Source organism: Pecten maximus, chromosome 6 (assembly GCF_902652985.1).
Source record: "Pecten maximus chromosome 6, xPecMax1.1, whole genome shotgun sequence".
NCBI classification, from domain to species: Eukaryota; Metazoa; Mollusca; class Bivalvia; order Pectinida; family Pectinidae; genus Pecten; species Pecten maximus.
Window position 1 is genome coordinate 27,134,346 of NC_047020.1, and position 26,103 is coordinate 27,160,448.

General features: G+C 37.2%; 1 protein-coding gene across 1 annotated transcript in view; it reads left to right on the forward strand.

The window, feature by feature from the left end:
* Window positions 1-24,902, forward strand: part of LOC117329414 (protocadherin alpha-10-like) — a 45,291-nt gene extending 20,389 nt beyond the window's left edge. Inside the window, 7 exon segments of the mRNA XM_033887358.1 lie at window positions 13,000-13,715; window positions 13,717-13,983; window positions 13,986-14,306; window positions 14,308-14,815; window positions 14,817-15,691; window positions 21,969-22,122; window positions 22,301-24,902. Of these exon segments, the coding sequence (XP_033743249.1) occupies window positions 13,071-13,715; window positions 13,717-13,983; window positions 13,986-14,306; window positions 14,308-14,815; window positions 14,817-15,691; window positions 21,969-22,122; window positions 22,301-22,944 (3,414 nt within the window). The 5' untranslated portion in view covers window positions 13,000-13,070 and the 3' untranslated portion in view covers window positions 22,945-24,902.
* The last annotated feature ends 1,201 nt before the right edge of the window (window positions 24,903-26,103 follow it).

Sequence of the window (26,103 nt, forward strand, 5' to 3'; positions counted from 1 at the left end):
AATTTTGATTGGCAGTCAACTTTTGTTTATATGCATGTAAATCAGATGAAAATGAACACTTCATTAGCTGCTCTGTTTACAGGCTGTTTAGTTATTCTATAAAAATGTGTAGCATAAAGTGCCAACGATGACTTAAGCCCCGAAATGTGACCCCACACTTCACCCCATGTCACCTTAGGTGTTCCAGCGGATTTAAGGGTTAGGGTTTACTGAAAACATTTTATTTCATCCCACAATTAATTTGATGGATTTTAGACTGATCTTCTTCTAGAAAAGTGCTCTCAATCAGTTTTTCTAAAGTGAAAGTAGCGACGAGTCGCCAGCTAGCTTTTACCACCAGTATGAAAATTCGCGGATGACCGATCACTAATTGTCGTGGGTTAGTCTCCGAAGCGTATCAGAGGTATGATCTGTAAGGTATCCATTAATGCTAATGTCCATCGCGAATGTCCAGTTAAAGGTGATTAGAGCTGACCACTTAGACATATGCAGCTGTAAACTCGACATTCAGTGTCAATTTCTTGCCAAGTACGGTCATCATGTATGAAATCATTGTCTTGGGGTTTTTATGCTCCAATTTTTTCCATGGTAACACAAGGGTTCCCATGGAAATTGAAGTCCAAAGAGGGATACATTTCAGGTTCGGACACATCAATTTCCTGCCGTATTTCATTTTAAAAGATTAGTATCATCTATTTGCTGTTCTCTCGTTTCACATTCTAGTTTTTTTCATTTGTACCCGTACCCATTACTTGTGGGATATGATAAACCAGGGACTAGTCTGAACTGCTTAGCGAGTTTTCTGTTCCATTAGTAATATATTATTTTTCTGTCACAATTCTCACACATATTTATCTGAATATGTTTCTTCGATCACTTTGATAAGTTCTTATCTGTTTGTAAATCCCATTATAGCTTTTTGAACTTTTTTAATCTTTAAAATTTTCTACTTTCCATTTTTATAATCTGATCTTGTAAAGCTATTAAGGACATACGGTTCATGATATATATACAACGTGCAGAGTTTATTGACTGAAAATTTTTATTTCTTTTCCCTTTTGTGGTGTCCAGTAGCTGTGATATTGTAGCTCTCTTACAAAAAGACAATTTTAAATATGGCCTCTCCAGTCGGAAATGAAAGCGACATGATATAATAATTTGTACAACAGACTATGTACCATAGCTCCATAAGCAACACTTATTGATTATGTTGTTTGTTAATGTTTCTTTGTTTTGCCTGGCCTGGACTAATGAGACTCATTTTTAAAATTATGTACATTTTATACTAAAGTTCATTTTCTGTGGAACCTACCAGTACCTGATACAATGGTATTTATTTTGTCTATCTTGTTTGTGGTGTACTTGTGATAGAACCTAAATGAACAGCTTGTACTGTTGAATTATTCAAAATAGAACCAGATGTGAGGATGTTTTAAATGAGGACACATTAGATACTACAGACTGTTCAGTAATATCCATGTTTATTCATTATTATAATGGAATCAGTGTTTTGTAAAAAAAATAAAAAAATTGTAACACTGAATTCATGCCTATGTGGAAATCACCATCCAAATAGAGCATGATTTGTGTTCGGTGTAATCTGTTATTATCAGACCTGGGATATCTTGGTATAGAATATTCAAGCTTGACCTTGGTTTAAAATAATGGGTATATGACAGGGGATGGAAATACAATAATCTTATAAAAAATGTATGTTTTTCCTTCGCCCTGGATATGTACGAGTATGATCAGTAGTTGTTAGGATATCGGGATACCGCCTGGGAGAAGAGGCATATCTATTTGTGTCTGGACCAGATAAGTCCGTGTTATTATGACAGCGAGTGTAGGTATAAAGACCAGACACATTGGTGTGATCTTAATAATGACAGGCTAATGTAGACATTTGTTTCCTATCATGTCTCTGATATTGACAAATATTGAGCGGTTTGAGATAGCAGCCATTGAGAGGGTGACAGACATGTTTACCGTGACACAAAGGAGAAGATAAAATAAAATAACCTCGGTATAGACACACCCCCTATATAGATAAATCTTAATGAAATACCACAACCTCCAACACTTCCCAGGGACGGAAGTCATTTAATTGGATAATTGTGTTACCAGTAGACTGATCCAAAACATGTATAATCAGGAAAACGATATAAGGATGAAATTTCAGATCCTTTCTGTCAGTATTGGAACAGAATCTGTATAACTCAGAACCTGTATAATTCAGAACCTGTATAACTCAGAACCTGTATAACTCAGAACCTGTGTAACTCAGAACCTGTATAACTCCTGTATAACTCAGAACCTGTGTAACTCAGAACCTGTATAGCTCAGAACCTGTATAACTCAGAACCTGTATAACTCAGAACATGTATAACTCAGAACCTGTTAACTCAGAACCTGTATAACTCAGAACATGTATAACTCAGAACCTGTTAACTCAGAACCTGTATAACTCAGAACCTGCATAACTCAGAACCTGTATAACTCAGGACCTGTATAACTCAGAACCTGTATAACTCAGAACATGTATAACTCAGAACATGTATAACTCAGAACATGTATAACTCAGAACCTGTATATCTCAGAACCTGTATAACTCAGAACATGTATAACTCAGAACATGTATAACTCAGAACCTGTATATCTCTGAACCTGTATAACTCAGAACCTGTATAACTCAGAACCTGTATACAAACAGTTCCAATGTTATGTTGTTTTGTTGTTGTTGTTTTTTTTTTTGGGGGGGGGGGGGGGGGGGGGGGGGGGGTGCTATTTCATATCAAAGTTACTTATAATTTAGTAAATCTGAGAAGACATATGCAAGAGATGTATAATATAGTGTGACATGCCCAATGATGACATTGTTATCTGATGTAGGATGTGTACCGCCCTAGGGATGTACACATTAACATTGAAAAGAAGACTGAAATAGACCTATGTCACTGGTAAAACACAAGTATAATACAGAATTAATATTTAATGTGTTAGCCAGGGATATAGGCCATTGTAAGGTGATACGGAGGTAAAAATAAACCTAGCGGTGGGTCAATTGTGTCAAAGCACACAATACACACTGGGATCAGTTGAATAATCATAATTACATTTTTTTGTATTACCAATACATGATTATTATCAATACATGAATATTATCAATACGTGGATATCACCAATACATGAATATTACCAATACATGAATATCACTAATACATGAATATTACCAATACATGAATATCACTAATACATGAACATCATGAATTATCTAGCGGGTTACATTGTGTTAATTAGTAAACTCAACAGTGTACATTTGTATTATAAAACAAAGAAATTTTACTTCATGAATCACAAAATACATTGCCAAGTAAATGAAATAAAGATGCAGGGATAAATTTAGGGGAAACTACCCTGTTTGGACAAAAGGAGAAAATCAGTTTTGAAAAGGAGGAATTTGAAAAATCACTGTTTCAGTTTTTTACTTAAATTTTCCAAGTAAAAATGCCTAATGAAGTCTGAGGGGGAAAATGGAACAAAATCTTTTAGGGGAAACTACCCTACTAGGTAGAATATGATACTGAGGCTGTGTAGGTACAGTATGATACTGAGGCTGTGTAGGTAGAATATGATACTGAGGCTGTGTAGGTAGAATATGATACTGAGGCTGTGTAGGTAGAATATGATACTGAGGCTGTGTAGGTAGAATATGATACTGAGGCTGTGTAGGTAGAATATGATACTGAGGCTGTGTAGGAAGAATATGATACTGAGGCTATGTAGGCAGAATGTGATACTGAGGCTGTGTAGGTAGAATATGATACTGAGACTGTGTAGGTAGAATATGATACTGAGGCTGTGTAGGTAGAATATGATACTGAGGCTGTGTAGGTAGAATATGATACTGAGGCTGTGTAGGTAGAATATGATACTGAGGCTGTGTAGGAAGAATATGATACTGAGGCTATGTAGGCAGAATATGATACTGAGGCTGTGTAGGTAGAATATGATACTGAGACTGTGTAGGTAGAATATGATACTGAGGCTGTGTAGGTAGAATATGATACTGAGGCTGTGTAGGAAGAATATGATACTGAGGCTATGTAGGCAGAATATGATACTGAGGCTGTGTAGGTAGAATATGATACTGAGGCTGTGTAGGTAGAATATGATACTGAGGCTGTGTAGGTACAGTATGATACTGAGGCTGTGTAGGTAGAATATGAGACTGAGGCTGTGTAGGTAGAATATGATACTAAGGCTGTGTAGGTAGAATATGATACATGAGGCTGTGTAGGTAGAATATGATACTGAGCCTGTGTAGGTAGAATATGATACTAAGGCTGTGTAGGTAGAATATGATACTGAGGCTGTGTAGGTAGAATATGATACTGAGGCTGTGTAGGTACAATATGATACATGAGGCTGTGTAGGTACAATATGATACATGAGGCTGTGTAGGTAGAATATGATACTAAGGCTGTGTAGGTAGAATATGATACTAAGGCTGTGTAGGTAGAATATGATACTGAGGCTGTTTAGGTACAGTATGATACTGAGCCTGTGTAGGTAGAATATGATACATGAGGCTGTGTAGGTAGAATATGATACTAAGGCTGTGTAGGTAGAATATGATACTGAGGCTGTGTAGGTAGAATAGGTAGAATATGATACTGAGGCTGTGTAGGTAGAATATGATACTGAGGCTGTGTAGGTAGAATATGATACTGAGGCTGTGTAGGTAGAATATGATACTGAGGCTGTGTAGGTAGAATAGGTAGAATATGATACTGAGGCTGTGTAGGTAGAATATGATACATGAGGCTGTGTAGGTAGAATATGATACATGAGGCTGTTTAGGTAGAATATGATACTGAGGCTGTGTAGGTACAATATGATACATGAGGCTGTTTAGGTACAGTATGATACTGAGCCTGTGTAGGTAGAATATGATACATGAGGCTGTGTTGGACCTGATGTGGAATACAAGATCTATATTGTGTCAAGTGAGATAGAATGGAGGAACTCTGTCCTGTTATAATGTAGGATGTCTAAGTAGGGTACAGCTTCAGTCAATATTGTCTATAAAAGCATCTTAGAGTAAAATTCAATATCTATAATGGTATGTCCTGTGTTTAGTTAAGTGTATCATATAGAAATGTAACATCAATATTTCTGTACAAAGTCAATTGTTATGGTATTGGATAAAGTCAGATATGTTTAGACATGATTGACAGCTATTAACAAATTAAGTCATAATTGATTTAGAAATACAAATCATAAATCTAAGTAGTTGGCAGAATTACTGTTGCAATACCAGTAATCCCTTAAATAGCTACATTTCATTAAGACATTGGGCTGTTTGGTTTGGTTTGGTTTGTTTTGTTTAACGTCTTATTAACAGCCAGGGTCATTTAAGGACGTGCCAGGTTTTGGAGGTGGACGAAAGCTGGAGTACCCGGAGAAAAACCACTGGCCTATGGTCAATACCTGGCAACTGCCCCACGTAGGTTTCAAACTCGTAACCCAGAGGTGGAGGGCTAGTGATGAAGTGTCAGGACACCTTAACCACTCGGCCACCGCGGCCCCACATTGGGCTGTAATAGAGGACGTCATTTCACATACACCCTGATTAGAGTATCTGTCAAATATGAATATATGAATGTCTTATTTATTTATTTAACAGGTTTTACGTCCGACAATAAATAAATAAGACATTCATATATTCGTATTTGACATATAGCTCTGCTCACGGTGTATGTAAAATACCTTGAATGAGTGCATATTTGTTAGATGAAAAATTGACATAAGTATCACTTTGTTGGCTGGTTGTCTGCAGACATTTTCTTTATTATAACTGGGTTTTGGTGGCAGTGAGACTTTTTCCTCCGTATCTGAAGGTCAAGGTCATTGATATATAAATAGAATATCAGTCTTACAGTACTTCTATTCTGAAACTTCTTGGGAGTGCTTTGTAATAACGAAGGTCAAATGTGAAGGTCATCGATATCTCTGAATTGTACAGTACATGTATGTCCTCATCAAACTAATGTTGGCCATATAGACGAGGAATCGACCTGTGGAGTCCTGGTTCATTATGTGTCAATTTCTACTTGTAGAAACCCCAGGAGTCATCCATATAAGGCAATCACAGTAGAAAATGGTTGTTTTTATCTTCAGTAAATTAACTACCAATAAAATTAGCAGTTATAGTCGGGAGATATATTTTCTGATATCACCGGAGATTGATGTCTAAATGAGAAGAGATGTTGGCTGTAGAGATTAGATTTGATTATACACATCTAATCATCCGCATTTATATTTACAGTTAACTGAATTGCCACATGTACTTAATAGATGTCCCTAATTTTCACTCCACATCAAACGTTACTGTCCTAGTGCCTATACGGGTCATCAGTGACCGCCAATGTCCACTGCCTCCGTACCGAGTCATCAGTGACCATTAATGTTCTTCGCCTCGGTTGACACAGTACAAATGGCCACAATGACATCTGTTAAATATGGGCCTAATGCTTCCTTTGTGGAAGGTATCAGGCAATTGTCCTGTAACATACAAGACTGAAGCTAAGGTATCAGGCAATCATTCTGTAACATACAAAACTGGAGCTAAGGTATCAGGCAATCATTCTGTAACATACAAAACTGAAGGTATCAGGCAATCATTCTGTAACATACAAAACTGAAGGTATCAGGCAATCATTCTGTAACATACAAAACTGAAGGTATCAGGCAATCGTCCTGTAACATACAAGACTGGAGCTAAGGTATCAGGTAATCATTCTGTAACATACAAAACTGGAGCTAAGGTATCAGGCAATTGTTCTGTAACATACAAGACTGGAGCTAAGGTATCAGGCAATCATTCTGTAACATACAAAACTGAAGGTATCAGGCAATCATTCTGTAACATACAAAACTGAAGGTATCAGGCAATCATTCTGTAACATACAAAACTGAAGCTAAGGTATCGGCAATCATTCTGTAACATACAAAACTGAAGCTAAGGTATCGGCAATCATTCTGTAACATACAAGAGTGAAGCTAAGGTATCAGGCAGAAGTTACAGTAGCAAACAAGTTCAGCACCAGACTTCAGAGCTTCTTTATGACTTGGATTTTTGTTGCAACAGTTCCTTTTTATTCAAATATAGAGGTACTCCCCTCGTTAAGGAATCAAGTATTCATCAGGTTTCTTGTATAGAGTTACTCCCCTTGTTACAATATTCATCCTTCATTTTGATGCTGTTCATTTGTATGCCAAATAGCAATACTGAACAGCCAGGGTCATTTTAGGACGTGTCAGGTTTTGGCGGTGGAGGAAAGCCGGAGTACCCAGAGAAAAACTACAGACCTATGGTCAGTACCTGACAACTGCCCACGTAGGTTTTGAACTCGCAACCCAGTGGTGGAGGGCTAGTGATAAAGTGTCGGGACACCTTAACAACTCGGCCACCACAGCCCCTAGCAATACAATGTATATAGGTACCACCTTGGCCCTACTGTATATGTTATTTTTGTTGATTTCCTTTTTTTCCTTTTTATTTCTTGAATTTCAAATTATTTTTCATTCTTCAGTCAGTATGATGTGATATATATAAAATGATTCTGTTACAAAATGTTCAATTTTTTAAAGAATGATGTTGATGATGATAAAATCTTAACTTGATGATACATTTGTTATTGTAAGGGGTTCCTTTTTTGAGGATGGAATAAGAATCTTAAGATCTATGGATACCACAAAAATAAAATTGTTAGAGAAGATCATCATTGGTCTGATTTACAATTTCCATGGAAAAAATATCCCAACATTTGATAAAACTTCATGACAAAGGTAATTACTATGTATAGATAATTTTATCTATTTTCTTTTTAATTCATACTTCTTGAAAACACTTTTGATAAAAGAATTGTAAAAGTACCTACATATTCACTGTTATTTGGATCGACACTGACAAATCTTTATATAGAATAAATGTTTGTCCTAAACTCAATGTCTGTTTGATTATGTGTTTGTATACTATATATCCTAACTAACAACACTTATTTCTATCGTTATTTGACGTAAATCGTACCCGTTTCCATGGCTATCCCCTAATCAGATCATTCCTATTTTAACAGTTGATTTATTGATTTGAAATCCAGATTTGATCGTAGATTATTTGTCTACCTATAGATATGTTAACACACAAACCCACTCGAGACTCGTAACTTCCACCTGGCTTGTTTACATCAGTAAAAACTCCTAGCCAATAAAACTACTCGGCCACGTAAAGTCATTCCTATTAGGGAAAAAAACATTTAGTATAGCATTATGGTGTCAGGATTCTGTGGAATATACCTGTTATAAAGCTTGACTTTGAAGTCGGTGTAAGTTTTCAGTACAATGCACATGTACATACCAATAATGACCATAGCCACACTTGGCCCTCGTGACGCTGTTCTCCTTATCTTTGTCTAGCCGAATCATGACCTGCACAGCAGTCTCAGATGCAATTTAATCAATAAATAATTTATTTCATGGATAATAAATTAAAATCAATCCTGTATATGTCCCTGTAAGGGCAGATTGATTCTCAAAAACAATCTTGTCCACTAACCAGCGAAGAGTATAATGGTCCATTTTTATGTTGGGTTATCGCAATCCCTCGAATTAAGACCGATATCTTACACGATTCAATGGTTATGGTAATGGAATAGAGTGACTCATGAATTTCTTATTATTCCTCTTAATTAGATTTACATAATGATTCCATTAGCCCTATATCTTACCTTCAGTCTCCGCCATCACTTCTCATACACATTTTCTTGGTCTTTTCAGAATTTTTCCAATAAAATTAATCATTATAAGATCATTGTGAATTGGAAAAGGTAATTTGATGGAAATCTTTTCAACCTAGTTTTCTTGGGCTTTAATAGTATCTGATAAATGAAAAAGTGTGTAAATTGAAAACATACTCTAATTCCAAGCCTATGATGATCTGTGAAAAAGTCCTGATGAATGAGCATTTAGCGATTTTATTTACTTTGAATCCAGAATAATGAAGGATAATTTTATTTTCTGTAACATTACATCTCTTTTATTTGAGAATAAGAATGACATTAGCTGACTGTTGTTAAAATTACAAAAAAGACATGTGCAGCATTAGTAGCGAATGACACCAGGGGAGATAACTGTCGTTAAAGTGTTTTGGGGGCTGTGTTGGTACCCGATTATTGACCAACTCTGGATACCTGGGGCAGTGTTGTCTTAACAAATGGACTATACATAAATCTGGTGGCCACTGAATGATGGATTTGACTTGAAGATGACATAGGCGGCATTCAGAGATAATCTACTGTGTCAATATCCTCCCTGCCTGGAGAGGTCAGCCTATACACTGTTAGTAACCCTTAAACCCTAATGTCAACACCTCATTTAGGCTTACAACAGTTTTGTAATCAGCTTCACTGGAGTTTTAAAATGGAAACAAACAGGATCGAGGAGAGTGTCCTGAGTAATATACAGCTCCTCAAATGGAGTTTGATATAATGATTACAACATGTTCTCCCACGATTCTCGGAGATTGACACTGTCCGTATAGTGTGATTCTCGGAGATTGACGCTATCCGTATAGTGTGTTGGAGGTACTATGAGCCTATCACCACATGTGATTGGTAAAGTGATTAGGAATTGAGCCTTGTGTTCTAAATGGATGTGAAAAGAAAACATAGAAAGTAAAGAAATGTTTTTGTGACTTGGAAAATTACTGTGAAGTGTGAGTATAATTATTTGGAATAGGATCAGGGATTAATTACAAAACAGACACATCTCTATCAGAAGTCTGGTACACTTTTATTGACTGTGGAACATTGACTTAAGATATTTATTTTTAAAATGTTTTCAATTTTTCAAAGAATAAAATAGTAATTTCACAGTACTTTGTATTTGGGTTACATTGTCATGTATATCAGAATTATACCTAAGACATTGAATTGTTTTGATTTATATCAGAAATTTTTAGTTTTTATCAATTAAATTTTAGATGTTGTAAACGAGACATGGATTAAGTGCTTTATCCATGTATGTGTATGTCCCAAAATTATAAAGTAGGCGCTGAGAGGAGGTGACTCAGGCGAAATCCTCCAAGTATTTGAATAGTGAGAGAAAGTAAAGAAAAGACACACAGCTCTAGAAATTTACATAACACACATTTACAAGGACGTAAGGTAACCGGGGACCAGAATGGTGGGCCTGAAGGAGTGTTGTGTTGAGTCAGGGCTAGTCCAAAACTCAAACACAGTCCGCTGAGGACACTGGCCAACCCACCAGTCTGGTCAGAACTGGACATGTACATAAATAGTGGTGCCATTAGGGACAAACTCATAATTATTACAGGGAGGAAATAACCACACAAGTTCAGGTAATATCTATAAACGTCTATACTTCACAAACTGTAGAATTTACCATTCGGCAATGTTATAGGGTTTGTTATAGATTTTGGAGGGGGAGATCAAATTAATCATTTCAGTGGCCAACTGTTGTTGGATGTGGCAGAAACATGATGTATCATAGATTTTTGCAGGTTGTTTTTTCATATCTGAATGTTGGACAGTTTTTAAGAAGAATTTTAACAAATTAATATGTCACAGATTTTGTAATATTTTGTGAGAAATCAAAACTTTAATGTTCCTATAGTGTTATGTATAGTCAAAATTAAAGTGATATTTTGATTTTATGAGAACAATTAAGAGTTTGATGTACAGGGAAGCTGACATGGTATTGTTTTGTCTGGTATAGTAACTCTGACAGGCACTAGAGTGACATGCTATTGTAAACAATAGACAATAATAGTCCCATTGGTGATGGTACTGTTTTGTTGTTAATAAAAAAAGTCAATACAAGTTGACGGGGCTCATATGATGTAATTTTGATACAAACTAATCAATCACTTTACCACCAGGAGGGATTAACAGGACATGATTGTACTGCAGTGTGGTCATATATTGTAACGTTAAGGCAGGTAGTTTAATCAACTTCTCATTTAAAAATAGGTACAATATTTTTTTATATACAATGTAATTTTCCAAAAATATTGGTTTTTAAAAGTAATACCATATCTTTTCCGTAATTATTTTGAATAATTTTAGAGTAGGGTACAAAAATGCATAAATTATTTATATCTCATTAACAAGGAATTATTATACCTCATTAACTAGGAATTATTTATACCTCATTAACGAGGAAAATTCAATATTTAAGGAAATAGGAAGTTTTCTATAGAAAATATGCAGCTGAAATAATACTGTATCCTTCAGCTAGGGCAAACTGTAGGGACACAAGAATTACACAAAGGTGTGCTATTGTATCATACATAATTATGTCAACATTTTAAATGTTCAGACTGTTTCAAAGAAAATTTGCAGGACAAAAGATGATCAATTGTGTTTTTGCAGGCTATATACTGTATGATTGTATACTTTGTTACATGACGAGCATTATGCTTATTGATGTTACGACGTTCACCAGGTGTGTCCATACAACATCTTGTCTTTCCACAACTTATTGTGTCAGGTTTTCGATTGATTATGTTGGGTTTGTTTTATTTTTGCTGACTGAAGACTTATGCCTCCCTCAGTCAATGTGGAGAACTAACACTGCTGTATTATACATTGTTGTTTCATTTAATTCTAGATTTCATTGATAAATATGTCTCTGGTTATTTTTACGTAATTACCAAAATGCATACAACTACCCAGCTAGATGATGATGATTAAACATCTTTCTATAAGCTATATACTGTAAAGGTATTAATTTTGGTGCTCTTAAATTTTCGCTCATTTCCAAGTTATTACTAAAAAGTGCAATGAAGAATTAGCGCACTCTTATATTTTATGTAGGAATAGCACATAAAAATCTAATTAGTGCAATTATAATTTAGCACAATGTTTCAAGAGGGAAAAGTGCTAAAATAACATAACCGCTAAAATAACATTACCGCTAAAATATGTACTCTTACAGTATCCATTAATACACTGTAGAAATCTCTTTTAAATTCTAGTTATTAAAGTCTTTTCTAGTTAATGTACTTGATATTAAGTAAAATTTTAAAAATTCAATATCTATTACAAATAAGTTTTACGGTAACAAGTTTATGATAAGGAGAATCATGTGGTTACCTGACAAGGTGCTGTTCGTAAATGTCTGGTGATGTGGTCGGACTATAAAATCCAGTAATACAATAGTCTTAGGCTACTGATAAGGACAAGTTGGTCCTTGTTTGTCCTTGAGAAACAGCATGGTTATATTGAAGTCATAAATCATCTGGAAACTGTTTTTATTTCATTGATTTGGTAAAAGGTAATAATTCCATAAAGAAAGTCAGGCTGATAAGCTGGCCTGCATTTACTCGTATCAAACAGGTTATGGGTCTACATTAGGGGTCCATGCACACTGGTCCCAGATTAAAAATTCTGTACTGGTCCAAGGTTAGGGGCCTATACTAGACACCTTTAGGATATTTCTGATGTTCAAAGTTAGATATATTGATAAGATCCTTGATGATTATCTTGTTTGCCTCGAGAGTCACCATTAAAATACATGTAAAAGAATAAAACTGAATACAATTAATCAGTCGAGTGTTAGAGGTACAATCTGTATCTGTAATATTAAAATATTATCTTCATAACATCCTGTATTAAAAAATAGTCTTCATAACTTCCTGTTCTTGATTCCGAAGCAATTGATGACATTGGTTTCGTAACTTTTGTATAAAGGTTGTTATCATATTTATCCTTAACAAAGATCCTGCCCAAGCAGAACCATCAATTTTAAGGTAGTAAGCTAGAATTGGTTCACATATAAGCCCTCCCCTAACTTCAATACTTTAATCTTTCACAATGGGGGAGGGGAATATTTGAGGATAATTATGGTATCAAGTTTTTGTAGTAGCAGAAATATGAATTATCAGCCATGTCATTAACTATTTGATTTTTGTTTCAGCTTGTGTGATTGGTGGATCTCATAAGTGATGTCACCAGACCTGACCAATCGGAGCAGTGAACAGTAACAGGATGATTCTGTGGGTTGTACTAGTGAGTGCCTCCATTGCTGTGGCCTCAGGTCAGGAAGCCGACTTCAAATACACTTTGCAAGAGGAAAAACCTAACGGAACTGTTGTTGGAAACATTGCTTCGGACGTGCGGCCAAGGATCAATGTGACAGACACTGTGTTCAGTAAGCTTCGGTATCAGCTGCTCACAGAAGGTAACGTGTTTGCCAAACTGTTCTCACTCGACGAACAGAGTGGTAGTTTGACAGCGACCAAGATTGACCGTGAGAAAGTCTGTGAGGACCAGGAAACGTGTGACCTTCGCCTGTCAGTTGCTATCTTTAAGGATGACCCCGACCACCCAAATAACCCAGATCTTATAAAACTACTCCTCATCGATGTTATTGTCCAGGATATGAACGATCACCCACCGGTCTTCTCCCCTCCAGAGGTAGTTGTCTCTATCTCGGAGACCGTCAGTATTGGGTACATCATACCGATTGATGAGGCGACAGACCAGGACAGCGGCGCCAACAACTCCGTACAAACATATGAGTTTGTCACTGTTCAAGATGTGTTCCGCCTGAAATTTCCTACAGATCTGAACAACATACCTACTCTAGAAATAGAGGTGAACAAACGCTTGAATTATGAGTTGGAAAAAACGCTACCAGTTAGTAATTGTAGCTAAAGATGGTGGGTCTCCCCAGAAGAGTGGTAGTGTAACTATACGTATTAATGTGTTGGACGAGAACGACAATTCACCTGAGTTCACCAAGTCTGAGTATAAGGCTGTGACAGTGGAGAACCGTGGCCTGGGAGAGGTTGTCGTCCAGGTAACAGCCAGGGACTTGGACTCCGGGGACAAAGGAACTGTATCTTACAGGTTCAACCCAAGCTCCATACCTAGTGTGTTTGGAATAAATGATACCTCTGGGGAGATATATGTTGCTGGAAGATAGATTACGAGGCCGAGCAGAGTTTTTCTTTTTTCGTACAAGCTGTGGATGGTGGAGTCCAACCACTAACTTCCTCTGCATTGGTGGTCATCACTGTAACAGATGTTAATGACAACGCACCACAGGTCAACATCAACCTGCCACCTGGTGGTGAAGTGATTTCTGAGGCTGCGGAAGCAGGGCGATACATTGCCAATGTGGCAGTGTCCGATCCAGACAGTGGGGCATTTCGGCAATGTGACCTGTCAGTTACACAGCGATTACTTCAAAATGGAGACCCTTTATATCAACATGTACAAGGTTCTGCTGAAACAGAGGTTGGACAGAGAGGTCAAGGCCATACATAATGTCAGTGTGGTCTGTGCTGATGGAGGCTCACCCAACCTTGTCACCACCACCAGTTTTATCATCCATGTCGGCGACGTCAATGATAACCCTCCCATCTTCACACACTCACAATACAATGTATCAATATATGAAAATAATCAGGTGGGTGCACCGGTCACCATAGTAACGGCCATGGATAAGGATGATGGAGAGAATGGTAGAGTAAGATACAGCCTGTCTGGGAATGAGGATGACTTTTTCTCCATTAATGAAGACTCTGGAGTGGTCAGTGCTAACGTCGTGTTTGATAGAGAGACACACTCAAAGCTAGAGTTTCAGGTCGTGGCCACAGACAGTAACGTTATAACAAAGTTCAGCACTACAGCCACAGTGATGGTAACGGTCCGGGACATCAATGACAACCAGCCGTCTTTTTCACAGGAAAGTGTACACATTTACTGTACAGGAGAACCAGGCTCCAGGCACTGTGATTGGTCAGTTGTTTGCCTACGATAAAGACATTGGTGCTAACGGAAACATCCATTTCCCTCCGACACACCCGTACACCAGTATCTTTGAGATCATTCAAAGCACTGGACAGATCCAGACCAAGGTTGTACTGGACCGGGAGAATCAGGGAATGTATGATTTCCATGTGACTGCCGAGGACAATGGTCAGCCCGCCCTACAGACGACCACTAATGTGGTGATAGTTGTCGAGGACGTCAACGACAACGTACCAAACGTAACGTTCCCTACCAGCGCCAACAACACCGTCACCATAACACCCAGTAAGTCTCGGGGCACGATCGTTACCAAGGTGATGGCGTCCGACCCAGACCAGGGTGTAAACTCAGAACTTTCATACGTGGTGATGAAGGGTGGTAGTAGTCTGTTTCATGTGGACAACAAGACAGGTGTGGTTAGTCTGGGACAGGACCTTACGGAGGGACAAATTGGGACCTACGCCATACTGCTGGCTGTCCAGGACTCCGGCAACCCAAGTCAGACAACCTGGTCTGATCTCGTGATCATTGTCAGCAACCCTGATGCCAACAAGAATGTGATAATTGTCATAGCTGTGATATCCGTCACTGTGACCTTGTCTCTGGGTATGATCATCATGATCTGTCTTATTCGGCGCCAAGATTCCAGAACGTTTGACAATGGGGATGGCAAATTGACTGATCATAAGAAGAAGTTTGTGTTGGACTGGCTACATTGTCTGTCCACCTCCACACGAGATGTCCACAAACTTGGTACTGATAGGCCAGATGTGCAGCTCAACCGCCCCACTGATCTGAAGCCAATATGTTCCAACGACAGCACAGCATCAGAGGGCAGCCAGGACTGCAAGGTAAGGTTTACATAGCAAACTCTAGATCTCAAAGAATAACTCTAGTTCCCCAGAGCTAGCATCAGTTTCTAATGACTAATTGTAGTTCCCATGACAAAGTTAATTTTCCTAGGACTCTAGCTCCCATCCCTGAAGACTCTTTAAATTTTTCTTCCCTGGGGCTAACTCTATAGTTTGTTAAGGCTAGTTTACCAGGGCAAACACATTTTAGTTTGAATAACTCATTTCTCCAGGGCTACCACAAGCACTGGTTCTGTGGGGCTAACACTTAGAAGGTCTCTGGGGCTAACTCTTAGAAGGTCTCTCGGGCTAACACTTAGAAGGTCTCTGGGGCTAACACTTAGAAGGTCTCTGGGGCTAACACTTAGAAAGTCTCTGGGGCTAGCACTAGTTCTCTGGGGCTAACATTAGTTCTCTGGGGCTAACACTAGTTCTCTGGGGCTAACACTTAGAGGGTCTCTGGGGCTAACACTTAGAAGGTCTCTGGGGCTAACACTTAGAAAGTCTCTGGGGCTAGCACTAGTTCTCTGGGGCTAACATTAGTTCTCTGGGGCTAACACTAGTTCTCTGGGGCTAACACTTAGAGGGTCTCTGGGGCTAACACTTAGAAGGTCTCTGGGGCTAACTCTTAGAAGGTCTCTCGGGCTAACACTTAGAAGGTCTCTGGGGCTAACACTTAGAAGGTCTCTGGGGCTAACACTTAGAAAGTCTCTGGGGCTAGCACTAGTTCTCTGGGGCTAACATTAGTTCTCTGGGGCTAACACTAGTTCTCTGGGGCTAACAACTAGAAGGTCTCTTGGGCTAACATTAATTCTCTGGGGCTAACACTAGTTCTCTGGGGCTAACACTAGTTCTCTGGGGCTAGCACTAGTTCTCTGGGGCTACCATTAGTTCTCTGGGGCTAACACTAGTTCTCTGGGGCTTACATTAGTTCTCTGGGGCTAACACTCGGGCTAACACTAGTTCCCTAATACAGCCTTAGTTCTCTAAGGTTAGTACTATTTTGTTAAAGCAAAGAACAGTTTCCCACGAAAATAATTCTAGTTGTCTGCTATTCCAGAAAAACACTTTTTATTTCTGATGACCATCAAGCTAGTTTCTACCCTGTGAAATTTGAGATTTGCTATTTTGATACTCTGATCGCTGTGGTTACCAGTAACAACTTGACAGTGTGACAGGGAGGTGCAGATATAGATGTTATAAAACCAGTCAAGCATTTAACACACCTAGATCCACCGAGAGATAAATTTGATCACTAGTGCTCATCCTCCTCCCAGGAAATGACTTGTCGTCCTCTCATATTATGTACCTAGGTAATTTCTAAAGTCTAAAAACATAAATATTTCCATATTGAGAACAAGTTTTGTCAACTTAATTTCAATCCAGATAAGTTTACCCAACTTTGTCAAGCTTTTACAGACACAAATTTATTTAAGTGTATCCAACTAAAAACTTATAGTTTAGTGACTCAAAACTCAAACTTGATTGTGTATCTGTAATCAAAGACTTCATCTAACCACTCCAAATACTACAAACACATTTACTTATATAAATGCAGTCACCTGTACTCTAATGTATATCCTACGTCCTACATCCTATGTTCTAAATCATATGTCCTACACCCTATGTCCTACACCCTGTCCTACATCCTGCATCCTACATCCTTTGTTCTACAACCTAATCCTATGTCCTACTCCCTACACCATATGTCCTACATCCTATGTCCTACACCCTATGTCTTCCATCATTTGTCCCATTTCCTATGTTTTACATCCTATGTCCTACATCCAACATCTTACATCATTTCCTGGTGAATCATCTGCACAATTATCAGCAAAAAAATAACAGCTTTTAACTAAATATTTATCTGACAGGATAATTTTGTTCCTTTATATCTGTTCAGTTGTGATGAAGACATCAAAATGATTTAACATTATCGTAGTTTCTAAAGAATATGAATCAAGTTATTTACATTATTTCTAAGGATTCCTGACAGGCACAACTTTTTATGGTTAATAAGAAATGATAATATAATATAAAGGGGTATGTGTGCCTGCTGGTTATATATAATTATGTAATCAACTCATTCACTGTTAACTAGTCAACACCTTTTCTTCACATATGCAAAGATGTAATTACAACAGGACAAAATGTTAAGGTTTGAACATTTAAATAAATTTGGCCAACTTATTGAATAAAAACGAAGGAAAGATAATTATATAATATCTGAAATGATCTAAATCTTACATTTCTTATGTAGACCGTGATATAAAATGTTATAATCCACTATTGTCTGTTATAAAGACAAGGTGCTGTCTCAAACCATCACAAATCTATAGTTATTCTGCAGTCCTTTTCTGTAGCATTGATTCACAGGGGCTTGACACATTCCTGTGACTCAGAATGAAAAAAAATAACCCTAAGGGTCCAATCCGTAGGACTAGGGGTTAGACCCTAAGGTTAATATTTTCATTCTGGGTCAAATTATGAACCTGTCAAGCCCCTGTGCATTGATCACCAGAGAAAGGACCTTAGGATTTTAGGTATAAATATCTGTTATCAATACGGAGAAGAATTTAAGTTTTCTTCAGTACCTAGACTGACCCTGGTCTCCATATATAATGTGGAACTTTTGGATGTGTCATATTCGTGATCTCAAAGTTTCAAACTAGGGGGAGATAACTATGTTGAGGATTCAGGTGGACAATTCTTTATAAAACTTAGAGACTGGTAGTCATTCTATTCAAGATCTAATGACAGGCGACCTTTGAGAACTGACGGAGGATGTGACAGGGAGGAATTTAGGTGGTCAAGTGGATCGAGTGTAGAGAGGGGTGATCTGTATCCCGAGTGGAATCTTGTATATCATCTGATACCAGTTATTAAAGGTCCAGGACTTCATCAGTCCACAAAGAGAAAGGTTTTAAAGTCTTGACTTTTACAATGTTGTCAGTTTTGTTGTGATATCACTGTAAGGGTCTTTGTGGTTGTGTGACTGGGTAAATGTCAAGTTTTAAATACATATGTATTTCTAGTTCATCAAAATAACATCTATAAATGTACTTTTCTTAGGGTGGAACATTTGAAATTCCTGTCTTTCTCATAGAAATTCCAATTAAGAAGCATGCAAATAGGAATCAAGGATTATTTTTAATAAAACTCTCGTACATCAATGAATATGTATCCAAAGGAATATATTTCAGGACTCGCAAGTACACATTTCTAAGGAAATTAAAGATACTATATCTCGCATAAATAGAAGGAAGGGAAATGAAACAGGATCTCCATTATTATTTAACACATTTGTATGTTTATACATGTAATACAATATGTTTTCCCTTTGTTTAGGTGAGAATTTATAATTTACAAAACTTGTTAGAACTTGAGTTGGTGCTTGACCAAAACACTTTAGGCAATGTAGGTTTTTAACTTGAATTATGGAGGATATAGGATTAAAGCGACGGAGATTGTTGTCTTAGGGCTTTATAATGACCAAAGACCTTTTCTGACCGATGGCGACATTTTCACTGACCAATGGTTACTAATATAAATGGATTAAACCTGTTGGTGTTGTCGTCGTGCGGCCCATGGGGTCCTGAAAGCGGTTATATTGCAACCCCTTGAGACTGTTAAGCTTAAAACAGAGATAAAAATATTTTTTAAACTCCAAAACAAATGTTTGAACACGAGATTCTCTTTTTCCTTTCTTGCTAAACTTGACACAGGTAAACCTTTTGACAGGTAAGCTTTGTTCCTGTAACAGGTGAAATGAATGATGACAAGTGTTAATCTCAGTAAGGCACATGTAGGGGTATTATGATATCATAACCATAATTCTTTATAATGTAATGTATTTCTACCAGTGTATCTCGTAACTGTAAGGTATACACTGTGTGTAGGGTTAGCCATTATCAGCTGACCTGTGAGTGTCCACTATTGAAACTGGAGAAACCCACCGGAACCTCGCAGAGATTGTACTTGATAACACTGTATGGATTTCGATTTTAAAATGGCTGAGTTTTGTTTTTAAACGGCTTTCTGTAATTGGTGGTATTGAATTTGACAATACCCAAGGAGTACAAGACCTTCAAACAAGTACTCTACAATTTATTACCGGATGTAAAGGACTTTAATATTATTTGTAAACAGACCTTGTGTGTACCTAATAAATCTGGACTGAGATGGCTAATTGTGGCCTGGTTGTGTAGGAGATTAGGGAGGATTTGTATGACTGGGGGAAGTCTTCTGTCTCTAAACCATGATGTTTTTGTTTCATGAGCTCTTCAATGGTTCCGTTCAGTCTATATATACTGACAGAGAGATTGGAGTTTGACATTGGCCTGGTAACTAAGACATCCTATAGTTTGACATTGGCCTGGTAACTAAGACATCCTATAGTTTGACATTGGCCTAGTAACTGAGACATCCTAGTTTGACATTGGCCTGGTAACTAAGACATCCTAGTTTGACATTGGCCTGGTAACTAAGACATCCTTGTTTGACATTGGCCTGTTAACTAAGACATCCTAGTTTGACATTGTCCTAGTAACTAAGACATCCTAGTTTGACATTGGCCTGGTAACTAAGACATCCTAGTTTGACATTGGCCTGGTAACTAAGACATCCTATAGTTTGACATTGGCCTGGTAACTAAGACATCCTATATTTTGACATTGGCCTGGTAACTAAGACATCCTAGTTTGACATTGGCCTGGTAACTAAGACATCCCTGTTTGACATTGGCCTGTTAACTAAGACATCCTAGTTTGACATTGTCCTAGTAACTAAGACATCCTAGTTTGACATTGGCCTGGTAACTAAGACATCCTAGTTTGACATTGGCCTGGTAACTAAGACATCCTATAGTTTGACATTGGCCTGTTAACTAAGACATCCTGGTTTGACATTGGCCTGGTAACTAAGACATCCTATAGTTTGACATTGGCCTAGTAACTGAGACATCCTAGTTTGACATTGGCCTGGTAATTAAGACATCCTAGTTTTACATTGGCCTGGTAACTAAGACATCCTAGTTTGACATTGGCCTGGTAACTAAGACATCCTAGTTTGACATTGGCCTAGTAACTAAGACATCCTAGTTTGACATAAAAAAGTGGACTATTGTTGTTTTTACACAATTTTACTTGATTGATCCATGCTACCCAGCTGTAGAAATGGGAATCAACATGCTAGGAAGTGTTATAAATTCTGTCAGTGATATCTGTCCAGGGGTTGATGAATTGGTCATATGATACAGCTGTAGCTAGCAACAGATTCTATCTCTAAGGCTACTGGGTTACACCTGTATGGGTTACACCTGTATGGGTTGATTAGAATGGGTTTTACCTCCATGGGTCACAAGGCTTTGGAAGTCTTTAAAATAAAATTCCTAAAAAGTTTGGCATGAAATTTTAATTTCAGCCATGATTATCAGAAAACAAAGTATATTAATTTTAAATCCTAACGACGGTGAGCTGTGAAATATCTTAAATAAATGGAGCATTTGATATAATTAAAATCCCATGTACAGGTGTACAATCAAATAAACTGTATTTTCTACCTGGATTCTGTTAATATCTCTTTACCATACTTATTATGATAATACCATCAACAATTTCTTACATAACTACCAGTGATGGATCTGGCCACCTTGAGAAAAAGGCGGTAAATGATCAGATCTAGGTCAGGATAACTGTCTCTAAGCGTTTTGTACAACATGGTGTATTACGAGGTGGTAGATTTGTTGACACAGAGCATAATATGATTACTTGGATTTTTTTTTTCTTTAGATTTTAAATATTCCGTTTTCCCTCGCCATAATTACAAGCTACTTGTCACAAGTTTGAAAATAAATTGGTGCTGTGAATAGATATATAAAAGGAATGGATTACATGACATTTGTAATTTGGTTATGTAAAGCTTGTTGCTTTAAGTTGACATATGTTTTGAATCGTAAATGACGCCTGACAGTAATCGTTGTTGTTGTTTAGCTGACATATTTTGGTCGCGGTCACCTGTTCGCTGTTCCCTATTGTGTAACTCGCACAAAAACGTCCCGATGATACATCCAATCCCCACAACGCCATACACATCAGAATCAAATTTATTTCTGTATCTTTAATGCAGAATTTATGGCTCAGAATGGTACAATAGATTTATTACGTGTGGCTGAGCGGGCAATGTTAACGCCACATTAGGTTTGTAGACAGATATTTGTGCTGTGTTATGGACAACCTGTGTCTGTGAGAGATGTAATCCCTAATCAATATATTTTCAGAATGAGTCCAAAGAGAATATCGGGCGGACAGACGAAGATGAGGGGTTCGTAGAGACACCAGGTGGTACTTTGTCACATGACAGTGGTCGTGGTGACAGTGTCCGTACACGTCACGACAGTTCTATGAGCCAACAGGAACTGATGATGAGTCAAGGTCAGCCTCAAATTCAATGTCAAAAAAAAAAAAATACCCATTCTCATAAATCAAAGAAAAATTGGTCTTTAACTTCATAACATATTTTGTACAATGCTACTGATTAGAACTGTAAAGTGTTAAATACATTATAATTAGTCCAATGTTGAATTTAGATACAATTTTGTTGATCTTTCAGATTCCAGACTGTTTTACTCATTGCCACGGTACCCAACAGGAAGTGGGGATACAGTAAGTGACACACGATTCTCTACAGCCACATCAGAAGGTGTTTCTATACCAGAGAGCTGGCAAAATCGACCAGTGCCATCTCGACCAGTTTACAACAGGAACATCAGTCTGGATGAACAAATGTTACGAGATAGACAGAAAGGTCAAACATTGTCAAGTTTTCGTGAAGATGCAAGGTTTTCTTCAACAGACTCGGCCATTGTGCCTGTGAGTAAGAACTATAAACAGAGTAATCCAATAGGATTAGGATTATCGTACGATAGTCATACATTACACAGACATTTACCGGGCCAGTATCCTCGATCTTCAAACAGCGCTTCTACAAAACTGGCTCAAAAGCGAACACTTTCCCCAATTAGTGCGACCCCTGAGCCAAGTGAGGGTGGTTTCTCTAACTCGTCATCTTCTTACGCACCCCACCCTCGCTCTCCCTCCCATCAGCCATATTCTGGAGTTCATTTCTTCAAGTCTGGTTCCCAGTCCAGCAGTCAGTCACAAACTGGAACCTCAATGAACAGTTTACGACAGGACTCAGTACAGCTAGAGTTTGATATAGAGAATCGACTCAACAGAGAGGACTGTATAGTGTAATAGTTGTCAGTGTCCCAAGTTGGTCGAGGGGCTGTGGACAGATACATGACCTTTAGAGGTCATGGAAGGATATGGACCAGTTGCTGATCTCATGTTTAAATGATATCCAAAAGTGCCAAATATTAGAATATAGATTTAAGTGTAATTGTGTCTGAATGAAGTGAGATTGTTGAAAGGAGATATATTGTCTGTTAAGAAACCCAGATAGTTTCTAGGGGAGATAATGCTGAGTGTGGGTGTGTTCTATATATGGTATGTATATGATTGTTGAGGTTTAGATACTATATATAGCTGCTAGTTACTGCCAAGTCTGTTTGTTGCCTATATATATATATATATATATATTGTGTTTTTGATACTATCAAAGTTTACTTGATGTAGAAAATATTGATTCCATTATCAAAGAATAACTTGTATCATTTTAATGGAAAATTTATATGAATAATTTATTTCTTGCGATGTTGAATTCATAAATGAAACTGTGTCATATTCATAAAAAGGACTGAATTTTGTAGAACTGTTTTTTGCTGTGTTATAAGCAGAGTATTTTATTATGCATGTATTTAACATCACGGTAGAGAGGTACATGCTCGGAAACAGATATACTGTGTTGTAGTGAAATAAAATATCACGGACAACAGTGTATACATTTGCTGAAACACACTTTCTCATGTTTAAGAAATCTTACAAACAAGTCACGAAGCAAACAAACTTATGTAAACTAAAGATTTATTGGCTAGTAGGAAGAGATACTAAAGGAAACAGCTGATAATGTGTTTTATTATATAATATTTACTAGGGTAGCATTTGTAGTTCATGAGAGGTAAAACATACAAAATGATGAAATCTTGTGTGGAAATCAGTTCTGGTATACAATACAGTTAATGAAATCTTGTGTGGAAATCAGTTCTGTATACAATACAGTTAATGAAATCTCGTCTGGAAATCAGTTCTGGTATACAATACAGTTAATGAAATCTCATGTGGAAATCAGTTCTGGTATACAATACAGTTAATGAAATCTTGTGTGGAATTCAGTTCTGGTATACAATACAGCTAATGAAATCTCGTGTGGAAATCAGTTCTGGTATACAATACAGCTAATGAAATTTGTGTGGAATTCAGTTTTGGTATACAATACAGCTAATGAAATCTTGTGTGGAAATCAGTTCTGGTATACAATACAGCTAATGAAATCTCGTGTTGAAATCAGTTCTGATATACAATACAGTTAATGAAATCTTGTCTGGAAATCAGTTCTGGTATACAATACAGTTAATGAAATCTTGTGTGGAAATCAGTTCTGGTATACAATACAGTTAATGAAATCTTGTGTGGAAATCAGTTCTGGTATACAATACAGCTAATGAAATCTCATGTGGAAATCAGTTCTGGTATACAATACAGTTAATGAAATCTCGTGTGGAAATCAGTTCTGGTATACAATACAGTTAATGAAATCTTGTGTGGAAATCAGTTCTGGTATACAATACAGTTAATGAAATCTTGTGTGGAAATCAATTCTGTATACAATACAGTTAATGAAATCTTGTGTGGAAATCAGTTCTGGTATACAATACAGTTAATGAAATCTTGTGTGGAAATCAGTTCTTGTATACAATACAGTTAATGAAATCTCGTCTGGAAATCAGTTCTGGTATACAATACAGTTAATGAAATCTTGTCTGGAAATCAGTTCTGTATACGATACAATTAATGAAATCTCATGTGGAAATTAGTTCTGTATACAATACAGGAATTTCTGAACCATGTTGGCATTCAGATTAGAAATATTTTGAAAAGGAGGACAACTTGTTTCATATTTGCTGAGTTGTGTAAGAGATCATGTTATAAGTCAGTTTGGGATGTTCCTGTACATATCAACTTATCAACTGGTAACATTTCAAATATTAAATTGTTGCATTTATAAAACTAGAAATAAAAGAAAATATTTTGAAGCCTTTTGTTTGTTATTATTTGAACACAATGTATTACCAACATACTGAATGAGGTCCACTTGGCCTGTATTACCTGTTCTGCAGATCATAAAAGGAGCAGACATCGTTGAATTGTTGGAGGACCGGTTTTTGAAATGGAATATGTCAAGGATTTGGATACAAAATTAATGCCCCTTCTCTCCTGTATGAATGCTGCCTAAAGTCACTTAGTTACTTAGGTTATTCAGAGGAAATCTTTAATTTTGATGATTTTAGGAGAAAAGTAAGCCAATTTCATTCACTTGATTAAACCAATTTGGCAACACACATGGCAGACCAACATACAGTTTACTGGTCAAATATGACTGAAGGGCTCTTTTGTGAAAAGAAGCTGGTTAAATATTTTCATACATTTGACTCCTGTGACCTTATCGGGTCAAGGTCATCATTTTAACAGACTTTGAAATCCTTCCTTAAAACATGCTATTGGTCCAATATCTATTTGGTTCTTAGTCTTGGTCTGTGAAAAGCAGCTGTTTAAATATATAGCTAATTTGCCCTCTATCCTGAATGTACAGAGAAGTGTTAACTATTAAATGGTGATCCCTAGGAACAGGAGGTCATTATGAACAGTTGGTCCCTATAAACAGGTGGTGTTATAGATATGTGGTCACTATAAACAGGTGGTGTTATAGATATGTGGTCACTATAAACAGGTCATGACTATAAACAGGTCATGACTATAAATGAGCGGTCAATATAAGCAGGTGGTCACTTAACAACTGGTCCCTTTTAACAGGAAGTGTTATACACTAAACACACCGACACAATGAACATATGATGACTACGAACAACTGGTCACTATAAACAGGTGAGGACTACACACAACTGGTCACTATAAACAGGTGATGACTACACAACTGGTCACTATAAACAGGTGATGACTACACACAACTGGTCACTATAAACAGGTGATGACTTTACACAACTGGTCACTATAAACAAGTGATTACACACAACTGGTCACTATAAACAGGTAATGACTACACACAACTGGTCACTATAAACAGGTGATGACTATACACAACTGGTCACTATAAACAGGTGATTACACACAACTGGTCACTATAAACAAGTGATGACTACACACAACTGGTCACTATAAACAGGTGATAACTATACACAACTGGTCACTATAAACAGTTGATGACTACACAACTGG